We start from the raw sequence: 13,592 nt of genomic DNA on the forward strand, positions 1-13,592 counted from the left end.
TGGCTACATCAAAAATGAAAGCGCAGCTATGCACATTTGAAACCATTTTAAGACACTTACTTGCCAAACACTGCCCTTTGGTGGTGAATGTTTTATTTACTTCTTGCCTAGGGTAATTACAAAATACACCTTTAAATGTTAAGTCAGTAAGAAAATCATAACAATACAGCCATATAGCATGCATCAGGACATGCAAAACAGCACAGACAAATGAGAGAAAGGATGACAGAAGCCAAGTTGCACTGACGGACAATTAATCTGTCTGGTAACCAATCAACACACACAATCTGATCAATAACAAGTTAAAACTTCATAAGACAAACAAATGCTTTATGATGTATTTACTCCACACAGACTGTGCACATGAGAACATATTTTGGCGCAAATGGAAATCAAAACTTTGTGTTTTTCCCCTTCCACCCAAAAAATAAAAATAAATAATGAGAAATATTTTTTCAGATGAAAAGACTACAAATAGTCAATTGTCACAGGCATCAAGAATATGTGCTTCCACCGAATAGTTCTCCATCTCTTCACGTTAATCTAACGAACTGCTCTGCAGCTCCTAAAAACTCATATACAGAAAAATTAAGACAAACCAAAGATCAGAGTGAGACTTCCTATTTGTTTGTTCCTCTTTGGTTGAAGTTCCTGATGCCCTCTCCGGTCCGCCCCCATCTTTAAAACGTCTACAGCGCCAAACTTTGGGCTCCCCAACGGGAAAATGACGAGCAGCGAAGAGGAGCCGCAGTGGAGGAAAGTGCATTCCGTTACAGGAGTGATACCTCGGTCCAGGCATGGACACCGTGCAGTCGCAATCCGGGAGCTCATCGTCGTTTTCGGTGGTGGAAACGAAGGGATAGCGGAGGATCTCCATGTTTACAACACTGGTGAGCTACCGTTAGCATTCACGCTAACTAGCAGGTTAGCGGCTAATGTTTTTAGCATGCTCGAGAGGGAAACGACCCCTTAAGCTAACGAGCCCTCCACCACGGGCTTTTGTATACTGTATATGTGTTACATATATCTTTATAAAACAACCGCAAAATTATAAAATTGCGTGTGTACGATATTATTTGGTTGGGTTCTTTTTGATGTTTGTAAACTATCCACTTACTTGACCAGGAGAGTTTTATAGTTCCGAAATATAGTGAACTGTAAAGTGAATTTGAGCAAGAGCCAAAAAAGTAAGAACGTCACATCCTTTGTTTAATTAGCGATAGCAGTTAGCTTGAAAACATAAAGTTTCACAAAGAAGCATGGCAAAAATTAAACAAAGCTTACTGTGTGCGACAAAGTGCCAGCGGAACTCGAGACTACTCCGGTACCGAGTGTTTGAACCTGACTCATAACGGACTTTTGTGTAATAGTGAAAACATGCACAAAGAAAGCACTGAACTATATAGCATATTAAATATATGAAGTTCTTTTGTTACTTAAGGTGCAGTTTGGGTTATGTATGTAAAAATATATTTAACGTGAATGCGTGAATTGTCTCCAGGCCAACTTTGGCCAGTGCATTAAACATTATTAAGACATTATGTATAATACATTGGCTAACAGCTACCCTTTTTCCCAGTCTCAAAGCAGTGGTTTCTACCTGCGGTTAGGGGTGACATCCCTTCTGGCTGTGCAGCCCATGGCTTTGTTTGTGAAGGTACTCGAATACTGGTCTTTGGTGGCATGGTTGAGTTTGGGAAATACACCAACAGCCTCTATGAACTCCAGGTAACACTGTCTCTTTTTTCCACTGCAGCTTCTTCTAACTCTGCTGCTGTTATGGGGAAGATGTTAAAAGATATTTTTTGTTTCTCAGGCGAGTCGCTGGCTGTGGAAGAAGCTGAAGCCAAGGGCACCCAGAAATGGCTCACTGCCGTGCCCTCGGATCGGACACAGCCTCACTCTTGTGGGTAATAAATGCTACCTGTTTGGAGGGCTGGCCAATGATAGTGAGGATCCCAATGGCAACGTGCCAAGGTACTGTGCAGATACATCTTTACTCTCAAGAATGGTGTAAAAACCTGTAAGTTCTCTGTGGTTTATTGGGTTTTTCCCATTTTAGGTATTTGGGAGACTTGTATGAATTGGAGCTCCAGTCAGTGTCAGGGGCCAGAGGCTGGAACATTCCAGACACAAAGGGCCGTGGTCCCTCTGCACGGGAGTCCCATACATCAGTTGCCTACGCTGGCCTTGGTTCCCCGAAGCTCTACATCTTTGGAGGGATGCAAGGAAGTCGGCTAGATGACCTCTGGCAGCTTGATCTTGGTAGGAGTGATCTTGGTTTTATAGGTCATATTGACTAGCTGCAGAAAGAAAGCTTTATTTTGATGTTCACTTGGATTAAAATTTAAATTGCACTAGTGATACTTATGCTTGGGATTGTTGCCAACTGTCATTCTCTCATCCTGCCCAATAAATTGCAAACCAAAAAAGAACAATAGTATAACAACAACAAAAAAGCCCAACCTAAATGCAAGTGTGGAGTCGATGGAAGACCAGAGTCGTGGAGGATTTGGGACAGAAGGATAGCAGCAAGAGTGCAAGGAAAGGTTTACAAAAAGGAAGTGCGATCTGCTATGATGTATGGTTTTGATACACTGGCACTAACAGAAAGCCAAGAGACAGAGCTGGAGGTGGAATAATTTAAGATGCGAAGTTTGAACAGGATTAGAAATGAGTATATCATAGGCAGTGTTGGGGAGTAACGGAATACATGTACCGCTGTTACGTATTTAAAATACAAAATATGAGTAACTGTATTCCGTTACAGTTACCGTTTAAAAAGGTGGTATTTAGAATACAGTTACTTTGTTGAAATAAATGGATTACACGGCGGTACTTCTCTGTTTCATATTGTGGCGGGTCAAGACTGTTTGGGTTTTGTTTGACAGCTACGGTCTGTAGTTCCAGGCGGCAGCGTTACGGTTGCCATGGTTACAGGGTGACGCTCTCTCTCTCTCTCTCTGCGTGTTTCCTGGGTGAGAGAGGCCTTTTTGTTGTTGTTGTGCTAAGCTAACAGGCAGAATGCTACAGGTATAGCTCTAAAGAATGTAGCATCATAGGCAGTGTAGTCCGTGCTGCAGGGAGAATGGACTGCCATACACGTTATGTGTCTGTGAGCGAGGGAGGGAGAAAAAGGAAAAGTACGAGCTGTCACCGAGCAAAAACAGGAGCTGGAAGCATGTAAATATAATAATAACCACTGCAGCCAAGAAGAGTGCCTGATGAGCCCAGTTGTAAGTAAGCTATTAAGACTCGACTGTACACCGTGTTCGTGTTTTCCTCCAAAAACAATAAGTTCTGTTGGAGCAGCCTTTCAACCCTCTCTCTGTCTCTGCTAGCAAAGTTGACCCAGACAACAAAGTAAAGCTAGTTTTCAGCTACGAGCCGACACAGAACCCACCGTATTAGCCAGAGGTCCCTTTACTACGGTTCGGAGCCGCGGACCTTCAGTAACAGTAATAAATCACAGCAATAGTACATTCATGTAGTTGTAAACAGCATGATAATATATTAAGTAATCCAAAGTATTCCGTTACGTTACTCTCATTGAGTAACGTAACGGAATACGTTACAGAATACATTTTGGGACATGTATTCTGTAGTGGAATACATTTTAAAAGTAACCTTCCCAACACTGATCATAGGGACAGCTCAGGTTAAATGGTTTGGAGGCAACGCTAGGCAGCACAGAGGAGGGATCGTGGCTGTATCGTACAAAGAATCATGAAGATTGCAGCTGCCAGGCAGGAGGAAAAGAGGAAGACCACAGAATGTGATTCATGGATGTAGTGGAGAAGGACATGCACAGGGTTTGTGTGATAGAGGAGGATTCTAGGTATAGTGTGAGATGGAGGCAATCCCTAAACGGACCAGCCAGAAGAAGAAGGACAAAAAAAAAGGTTTAAGCATGAATTTTTAATAAAACTGCCATGTGCAACATGGCTATATATATATATATATATATATATATATATATATATATATATATATATATTAGGGGTGCAACGATACTCGTATAGATATTGAACCGTTCGATACAGTGCTTTCGGTTCAGTACGCATATGTATCTAACAATACAAAATTTTAGTTGATAAAATAAATTTTTACTTTATTTTATCAACTTTCCTTCTGACGGTGCTGTCTGTGTCGAGCGCTCAGTGGATCTGCGCTCGACAGTGCAGCCTAGGCGGAGCAGTCGAACGCAGATTCACTGAGTGCAGGGCAAGCTAGCGAGACTGAAGTTAAGCTCTCCTTGCAACATGGCAAATTGAACCTCCCCCACCCTCATTCAGATCTGGCGTTTGGAACTATTTTGGTTTTCATGTGAAGTATGACCCTGAAGGTAAGCGTGTCATGGACTAAAGTAAAACAGTATGTTGGATGTGCCAGCAATGCTCAATTACATTGGTGGGAACAAGTGCGTTAGCGCAGTTAGCTCGTTAACGTGCTGGCCGTCCAGCCCCACGCACGGGGCGATCCGGTAGCTCGTTAATGGAGATTTGCCGTGTTGTGGCGTTAACGTCATTTCAACGAGATTTACGCTGACAGCACTAGTGGGAACACAACGAATATGACTGTACATTTACTCCGACATCATCCTAGTGCAAAGACAAGTGGAAGCAGACAAAAACAACAAGCACGCATGCTACAAACTTTAGCCGAGTCATTTAGACAGCCGTTAGCACATGATTCTCCTTATGGGGACCTGATATGTTTAATATGCTGCTGAGAATATAGCCCAGAAGAAGCGTATAGTATAGCTTTTATTTTGGAAAGAGCCATTTCTCTGTAATAAACTCTCTTTTCCAAAGATGAGTGATTTCTCAATCAGATACAGGGCTCGCAAAATCGCTAGCCCGACGTCCGGGGCTTTTTTCCAGTCGGGCTACCAAAATCTATCTCTGCCCTGCCCGTCGGCCTATCGTAGGAAGGAAAAATATATGTCAATGCTTTTGCATTCTTTCGGAAATGTAGCTGGGTAATTATGTCATTGGCATCGGTGAGCCACTGTCAATATGTAACATATTGAAATCGGGTTTGAATCTGCGGTTGTTTTTTGCTTTCACTTTGCAATCGTGCGAACTGTGTATAGAGAGCAACAGCACTGATTGGTGAGTGATGATAATTTGCGCACCAATTCCTCTGACATCGTCTTATCAATCGTTAGCTTACTATGCAAACACGACAAGTGAAATCTCCCGCAGCTTAAACATGTGAGAGGTTGATCGCGCAGAGAATCGCTGAGTGTTATGTGAGTGCGTGTGTAAAAGCAGCAGGATATATATTTTAGTTCTGCTGAGCCAAATAAGACAGGTCAGGGTGAAGAAGTGACAGCCAAAGAAAAGCTTACCACAAAACGGAAAAGTTGTGACAAATCAGACTATAAGGCAAAAAGAAAGTGCAGCTTTATGGTTTCATGGACAAAAGAATTTCTGTGGTTGCAATATGACGAGCTAAATAACCAGGGCTGCACATAAGTGGTCCGCAGGTGCGCATTCGCTGTCAAAATAAAAAACGCGCACAAGATAAGAAGTTGCAACGCGTGTTTGCATACATAAGATTTTCAGGAGGAGGACAGACATTTGTTTAGAACTCTTAAAGATGTTGAAGAAGCTCCTTTAAGCAATTACTGTGATGTTCCTCCACCTCCAAATAAATGTCAGGAGTCCGAACCACAAAAGAAGCGCGTATTCTCGGAAAAGTGGTTGCAGGAGGTGAGCTGGCTTCAAACAAATGATGAACGCACAGAGATGTGGTGCAGACTGTGCCGTGAAAATTGGCAGTAACTATAAAATGAAAACTGTAATGGTGAAAATACCTTTGGTTGTGCCAGAAGTTGGTGGAGTTACATATGATCAAAATTTTCAGTGTTCCGTCTTCCTCCAAAGTTGGCAACCCTGAGAAAATAAACCAGCGTTATGAATTCAAACCTCTGTTTGCATTGCTCCTCAGTTAGGTGTCAGCTGTGTCATTCCCTGCAGGCTTCATTTTGTTATTTTGACCTTTTAAGCTAATTTAGCAATCATTCATCACAGAAAGGTAACGTTATATAACTTTGCTCAGCCATGTCTCTACCACATGTGAGTCCACTGAGATCCTCATAATTAGAAAACGGTCATCCCCAATTAGATGTGAGATTTTCTTTTTTAATGTGCATAAGCTTATTAAGTTCAAGGGTTGATGAATTAACTGAAATAACATAAGAAATTAATTCTGAGTTTTTAAACTCAAATTGCTAAATAGAAAATCATCAAAATGCAAGAAGTGACATGTTTAACACCCTGATTTTTCTCTTTGATGTTTTAAGCCCTGTTTGCATGTCTCCATTTCTAATTGGTAACGAGGAACAGGAGTTTGGAATATTTAAACATACCTATATTTTCTTTGTCGTCGTTAGACACAATGGTTTGGTCAATGCCGGAAACAAAAGGTTCCACACCATTTCCCAGAAGTCTTCATTCGGCCAGTGTCATCGGAAACAAGTAAGCTTCTTATGTATTAACACCAGAGAGCTTTTTGTGTTCCTCTCTGGCAACAAAAAGCTACTTTATATTAGGGCTGCCACAATTAGTCGACTAGTCACGATTACGTCGACGATTTATTTAATAGTAGACGCGTCCTTTAAAGCTTTGTAAGATCCTGAAAGACACAGGAATAAGCATTAGGGTTTAAGAGTGTAATAACGGACTGAAACAGAAGGTGGCAGCACTGCATGTACAAGGATGCCAGCTGCCGTTAAACCCCAAAGAGGAAGAAGCAGTGTCCACCATCATAGCTGTGTCCAAATTCAGGGACAGCATCCTTCGGAAGCCGCATTTGTAGGCCTATTACGTTACAGCGACGCGATGAAGGCTGTCCAAATTCGAAGACTCCGACAAATGTGTCCTTCAGTTTTTATATTAGTCTTATTATTCTTTCTTGGTCACAAAATAAACTTTTAACATATTTTCAGGCGAGAATGTAGCTGTGTAAACTTCAAATATCTGCTCTGTTTATCAAGACATCACATATTTGCAAAAGTAATCTGACGTTTTCGAGAGACGTCTGTTACCCACCAGCTCGACAGCTAGCCGGGGTTCAAGGCTCACTAGAGCCGGCGAGAGCAGCAGACTCCCGGAACATCGTTTTCAGATCCCCGCGGTCTTTCGCTACTCGGGTTAAACACGATATATAAGTCATTTAGATAGTTTAAAAATGTAATTGTTTGGCTTTTTTCTGTGTTTTATTTGTTCCTGAGTAAATCAGTTTGGCTGAGATTAAAGTTATAGTTTTCACAAACTGAATAATCAGTTTTCTGTTTATTCAGAAAACTGAATAAACAGAAGTGTGAGATGGTCGAGAATTTCCTCCAATGTCCTGTTATATTTTAGATAGCAAGGAGCAGATGGCTGAGTTTATTAAACTCCACTGAGACCATCTGCAAATTTCATTAAAAGTTTAATAAACTATCATCTTGTCTTTATTTTTAGTTAGCACATATTCAAGCTGTAAACAGTGTTGCCAACTTAGCGACTTTGTCGCTATATTTAGCGAGTTTTCAGACCCCCTAGCGACTTTTTTTTCTAAAAAAAGTCGCTAAAAAAGACGTGAAAGCGCATATCGCTTTTACTCTCAACAAGCAGCGGGTGCTGTAACGCAGTCAGTTCTTCTTTTACTCTTTTACTCTTATGCTGTTTTGTGGATCACAAGGTTTAAAACTACTTATAAACACACACACACAAAGTAACTCCACCAGAGTGCCTATTTCGGGTCACTTTTGCCGGTCCAAGCCCGGGTAAAGGAACAGGGTTGGAATTGTGACATTAAAAAAACAATAATTGCTAAAATAAATTTAATTTGTAGTTCTAAATAAACTCTAAATGCATTTAGGATGTTTTATACTCACTGTATGTCTTGTCCACGATGTTATTTCTCTCTCCAACAACATAGATTACAATTACATTAACATGACCAATTATGCAAATTAGGTGATGACGTCATTTAATGACTTCTAGCGACTTTTAGGACAGCCAATAGCGATTTTCCTTACTGAGGAGTTGGCAACACTGGCTATAAACTAATGATAGGTATATAAGAGCAGATGCATGCTGTTAAAATAAGCTGTACGCTTTACCTCCAATAGATGCATGATGTGATTAGTCAACTAATCACAAAAATAATCAATCAGTCGACTATCAAAATAATCATTTGTGGCAGCCCTACTTTATACTCTGCCATGTGGCTAAATCTGATAATGCAGCTTAACTTTATTAAATGATTATCTACGTTGATAAAACATCATATTTCAGTTCGGCCTGACCATAATGCTACACTATACTGCCAAAAGTATTCACCCATCCAAGTCATTGAGTTCAGGTGTTTCAGGCTCTTCCATGGCCACAGGTGGATCAAATAAAGCTCCTAGGCATTCAGACTGCTTCTACAAATATTTGTGAAAGAATTAGTTGCTCTCAGGAGCTTGGTGAATTCCAGTGTGGCACTGTGATAGGATGGCAGCTGTGCAACAAGTCTAGTCATGAAATTTCTTCACTAATAAATATTCCACAGCCAGCTGTTAGTGGTATTATAACAATGTGAAAGCCATTGGGGATGACAGCAACTCCAACATACATGAAGTGGTAGGCGATGTAAAATTACAAAAGCAGGGTCATCTGCTGTTGATGCACATAATGTGCAGAGGTCACCAACTTTTGGCAGATTCCGTTGCTCCAGACCTCCACACTTAGTTTGGCCTTGAGCTAATTGGTCAAGAACAGTGCATAGAGAGCTTTGTGTAATGGGTTTCCATGGATGAGCAGCTGCATCCAAGTCTTACATCACCCAATGTTTGTGTGTTATTGTTTTATAGTTCTTGTGTATATATGAAACCAGAATGTCCTTCGACATAGTCTGGTGTGTTCTGTGTGCAGGATGTATGTTTTTGGCGGCTGGATTCCTGCTCCGGAGTCAGAGACACACATTGCTTTAGGAACTGAATGGATCTGCACTAGTTCCCTGAGCGTTCTCAACTTAGGTGAGTTCTTCTCATTATAGCCCCTTAAAATAACTTATGAGTGGTTTTGTAAATGAGATCTGGAGCCTGTGAGCCTTTTCTTTTTGTTTAATCTCATCCATGGAATTCCTACATCCTTCATGGAGGCCAGCAAGCTCACTGTTACCTGGTTTTCCTATCACAGACACTATGACTTGGCAGAACCTTGGCCCAGAGCAGCACGATGATGATATAGAGTCCCAGCTTCAGAGCCAGGGACCACAGACCGATGATCCATATGCCTGCAGGCCAAGAGCCAGGGCTGGCCACTGCGCCGCTAGCGTTGGCTCCAGGCTTTACGTTTGGAGCGGTCGTGATGGATACCGCAAGAGCTGGAACTACCAAGTGTGCTGCAAGGACCTGTGGTACCTGGAAACAGGTGAGAAACGGGGGAACGAGTTAGGGCAATGGGGTCGGTGCTGTGGGGGCAAAAAGCACAAATCTGTTTAAAAATCCTTTGGTCTCAGATCGACCAGCGACCCCAGAGGCAGTGCTGCTCATCAAATCTACTGTCAGCATGCTCCATGTGGCATGGCGCCCCCTGGCTGCGGCAGACTGCTATATCCTCCAGATCCAGCCTGCAAGTTCCCCGAGGACTACAGTGAGTGGTCCCAAACCAGCGGATCCAACAGGAATAGATGGTCAGAATGGAAAGGAAAAACAATCTGCTGGTAAGGAAAGCACAGCCTTCAGTGACTTCATCAGTTTATATTAAAATCTTTATTGGATTTAGATGGAAAGGTTTCTGTGTAGAGCTAATTGTCACTGCAAACAGAATACAATAAGCAGCAAAAAGGGAACAATTTCAATGCTTTCAGACCCATAAAATACACTATTGACACTATCAGTCTTTCTTTACTTTCTTTGTAAAATGGTTTGATCCCATCATTGTCAAAATGAAGAAACCGCAAACCGAGAAGAGAAAGGAGCAGCACAGGTAAGTGTCTTTCTTATATCAATAATAAGGGCTGGGCAATATGGGGGAAGAACAGTGATCATTGTCAATCAAATCACTTCTTGTGGGTGTTGTGTTGTCAGTGGGAGAAACAATTCATCGTCCAAGTGACTTCAGTCTTTGAAGAAGTCACTTTTTTCCCCTTTGTTTTCTCTCTTGTTATTGTTTCTGATTTAATCGTGTACAAAGCTTCAGTCGCCCAAATATCATGTGTGCTATTGCCGGCTGCCAGTCCTACACGGTGCTTCAGTTTAAAATTATGTGGCTATAGCTCAGATCCAGCCACATCATTAGTTCAGTTCAGTACTAATCTTATTAGCTTTTTGGGTTATCTGTCAAAATGTGAATGGAATGAGCTCTACTGGCTTTATCTTAACACTGAGGAAAAGTTATTTCACAATAACTGTATTTATCATTTTATCACCCAGAACTATCTATAAATAAGATTTAATACACAAACACTAACATACAGCCACACTAACACGCCAGCAGTCCAGACGTAGTGCTTAAATTTTCTCCCTGATGTTTTTTTTTTCTTTCTTTTTTTTGCTGCAGCAGGATACTTCAGCAAAATCTTCAAATGGCTCAGCAGACAGTCAAGCACGGGGTGGGAGGATCGATGGGAGAGACTTGAAAGAGGACTCTAACCTAAAACTTTGCAGTAAGTCTCTTATCAGGTGGTTCTTGCTTAAATGCTGTTTTATACAGTTCATTTCAGTTTTGTTTATATAACCCCAAATCACCATAACAGTCACCAAGCCACTTTTATATTGTAAGATAAAGACTCTACAGTAATACAGAAATAAACCCCAACAATCAGATGTCCTCCTATAAGCAAGCGATTGACAACAGTGGGAAGGAAAAACTCCCTTTTAATAGGAAGAAGCCTCCAGCTGACGCAAGGTCAGGGAGGGGAAGCTATCTGTTGTTACCAATTGGGGTTTAAGAATTTAAGCTCCTGCACAGTAATAGTCAGATATGTTTGCAGAAACATGGCTGCACAAATAAACACTTACTCCAGTTTATGACTTCTAATCTTAGACTCAACTTGAAAAAAATACAAAAGCAGTGCATTCTTTGACGTGGCTAGAGTAGCTTTGTATGAGTCACAGTTCAAATTATCCTTATTTATCATATACTCAGCCTTGGTGCAGGCACAGCACTGTTTATGACAGAATGTAAATGCTGAATAGGTCCACTTTAATATTTGCAGGCCACATCAGATTGTGTTACTGAACCGGATGTGACCTATAATGTAATTTAATTTTTCTCCAAAGCAGGATTTTGTTATTTTGACATTTTTAGATTGTTTGTGTTTCTGTGTGTTCTGTTTGTAGCTGCTGGGCAGGAGACGGCAGCAGCAGATCTCAGCAGCTCAGCTCAGCTCCAGTCAGGTAATGGCTCTTGCACTCTAACATCAGTGATATTTGACTGGTGAGGATTTTAAAACGTGTTGATTGTTTTACCTTTTTACAGGCAAAAAGCCGGTTTCTGCAGACAAGACAGCAGATTTTTATACCCACACAGATCAGGTCGGATTTTCTTCTGATAGTGAATTTTTAACTCTGCCTCTCAGCTTGGTTCATACTAACACCACAAACCATCACCTTCAGGTTCGGCAGAATCCAGACAACGCTGTGTGGTTTGATGTCGGCGTGTTCAAAGCACTATTCTCTGAGGTCAGCCACTACTACCTACCTGCTGATGGTGACCAGGTGACGTCTGCCATCAACAGTCGGGGAACGAACACTAAAGAGGTAAAAACCAGAAGTGAATGGTGTTTATGAAGAAACCACTTATGGACTACATCTTACCCTCACATGCTCGCTCTCTCCTTCAGAAGAAGCTGCCAGGGCCTCAGGACTACCAGGGCAGAGAGAAGCAGGAGCTGGCTACCGGTCAGACATACAGGTTCAGAGTTGCAGGCATCAACTACTTTGGCCAGGGAGATTTCAGCCCGGTCAGCGAGTTCAAAACCTGCCAGCCTGGCTTCCCTGGAGCACCCTCTGCTGTTAAGATTACCAAGGTGACACACAGTATCAAGAAATATTGGTGCAAAGATCAGGAAAACTGGAAAATGTATTTGATGTGCTTTTCGGTATCGTTTGCATTAGGCCACTGATTCAGTCCACATCACCTGGGAGGCTCCTTCATCTCCATCGGGCCGGATCCTGGAGTATTCCATGTACATGGCAGTGAGGAAGAGCCGCTCATCCACTTCGGATCGGCCGGGTCAGATGGCGTTCATCCGGATATACCGTGGCACCAAGACCTCCTGCTCGGTCAGTTCCAGCCACCTGGACAACGCGCACATCGACAGCTCTGCCTCCAACCGACCAGCAGTCGTCTTCCGGATCGCTGCAAAGAATGAGCAAGGCTACGGCCCAGCCACGCAGATCCGCTGGATTCAAGGTGGAGCAGCTTCAGATATTATTTATTTAAACTTCCTCTCACATTAAAATGATGGATGTACCAACCTCCTCTTTCTGTGTTTTATAGATCCCAGTACACTGCGAACATCGCTATCCAAAGCTGACAGCAGTGCTGAGGCTGACAACGACGCTGCTGACAGGTGATCGGAGTTTTTAACTTTTCTGCTTCGTTTATTTTTCAAAGTGGACACTTGTAATTGGTTCTTTATTTTCTTTCTTCTTGCAGCTCCAGCTGAAAATGTTTTAGGGAAAGGACTTTTCACTCAAGATGCTGGCAAATCTATTTCCCAATAGTTTTGTTAATTTATTTTTAATCTATTTAATTTTTACTTTGTAAATAGATTTACATTTTCACAGGCTGTTTGGCCACTGGTCTGTTTTAGTTAAAGTGTTTTGTTAAGTAATTATTATAGTATTATAAGATGTAGAAAACACTGCAAGTATTGTTTGAAATGCATTCAGGAAGACGTGAAGACGCCTCAGTGTTTACTGAACAAGCCACTGACGGGTTATGAGATGGAAACACGAGTGGTCCTTTTACAGGCCCCACCGGTCCCACGAGGTTATGAAATATCAGCAATGTTACTCATGTTTTTGTGTCTTCCTCAGCCACACTCAGTTACTGCAAACATGTTTCCGTTATACGTCTATATAATTTCAGTTTGATTTTTCTTTGTCTTTGCATTTATCTCACTGTAATGTATGTGTAATACATCAGTGCTTTTATTAGCATGTTCAAAAGCCATGTACTCTTAACCTATTTCTGACATAAAATATTATTTCAGTATACTCATAGCCACAGAAAACAGTCACGTACTGGGTGAAAGGTGTTACAGCTTTGCCATCTTCTCCATCGTGTTACCGTCTTTACCAGGTGCAGTAAAGATGCCACACTTTTTACCTGTTTCATTTTCCTCTTATAAAAGACTCGCACTCATCCATATATAGTGTCATCAGTTAGCCACTGGAATTTACACTGAGTAAATTGTTGTTTTTATAATTCAGATTATATCAATCTGGACCTGTTTTCTTGAAGATTTATAAATATAAATGTCATGATAGTATCAGCAAACATCAGCCTGTAATTGTCCTATTGAGGACACTTGCAGCTTTGCTTGGACCTCTATAATGTACAGACCACAGGCAGTTATTACAGAGGCTGGGTGAAATA

The 13,592-nt window shown here is 41.6% G+C and overlaps 1 protein-coding gene across 3 annotated transcripts; it reads left to right on the top strand.

Annotated features, from left to right (window-relative positions):
- The first annotated feature begins 677 nt into the window (after positions 1-677).
- hcfc2 (host cell factor C2) lies at positions 678-13,358 on the top strand. 3 transcript variants are annotated; one of them, XM_087830637.1, is made up of 17 exons: positions 678-890; positions 1,580-1,728; positions 1,817-1,977; positions 2,063-2,265; positions 6,401-6,485; positions 8,913-9,016; positions 9,180-9,413; positions 9,502-9,705; positions 9,937-9,971; positions 10,545-10,650; positions 11,327-11,383; positions 11,466-11,521; positions 11,603-11,746; positions 11,830-12,015; positions 12,104-12,401; positions 12,489-12,561; positions 12,648-13,358. In XM_087830637.1, the coding sequence occupies exons 1-17, from the start codon at positions 725-727 to the stop codon at positions 12,655-12,657; spliced, it is 2,271 nt and encodes a 756-aa protein (XP_087686763.1). In that variant the 5' UTR covers positions 678-724; the 3' UTR covers positions 12,658-13,358. The 3 variants fall into 3 exon arrangements, with proteins under 3 accessions (XP_087686763.1, XP_087686765.1, XP_087686764.1); XM_087830639.1 differs by having other exon boundaries at positions 11,833-12,015; XM_087830638.1 differs by having other exon boundaries at positions 10,548-10,650.
- The last annotated feature ends 234 nt before the right edge of the window (positions 13,359-13,592 follow it).

The sequence above is a fragment of the Neolamprologus brichardi genome, chromosome 17 (genome assembly GCF_056152115.1).
Source record: "Neolamprologus brichardi isolate AB-2024 chromosome 17, ASM5615211v1, whole genome shotgun sequence".
NCBI lineage: Eukaryota > Metazoa > Chordata > Actinopteri > Cichliformes > Cichlidae > Neolamprologus > Neolamprologus brichardi.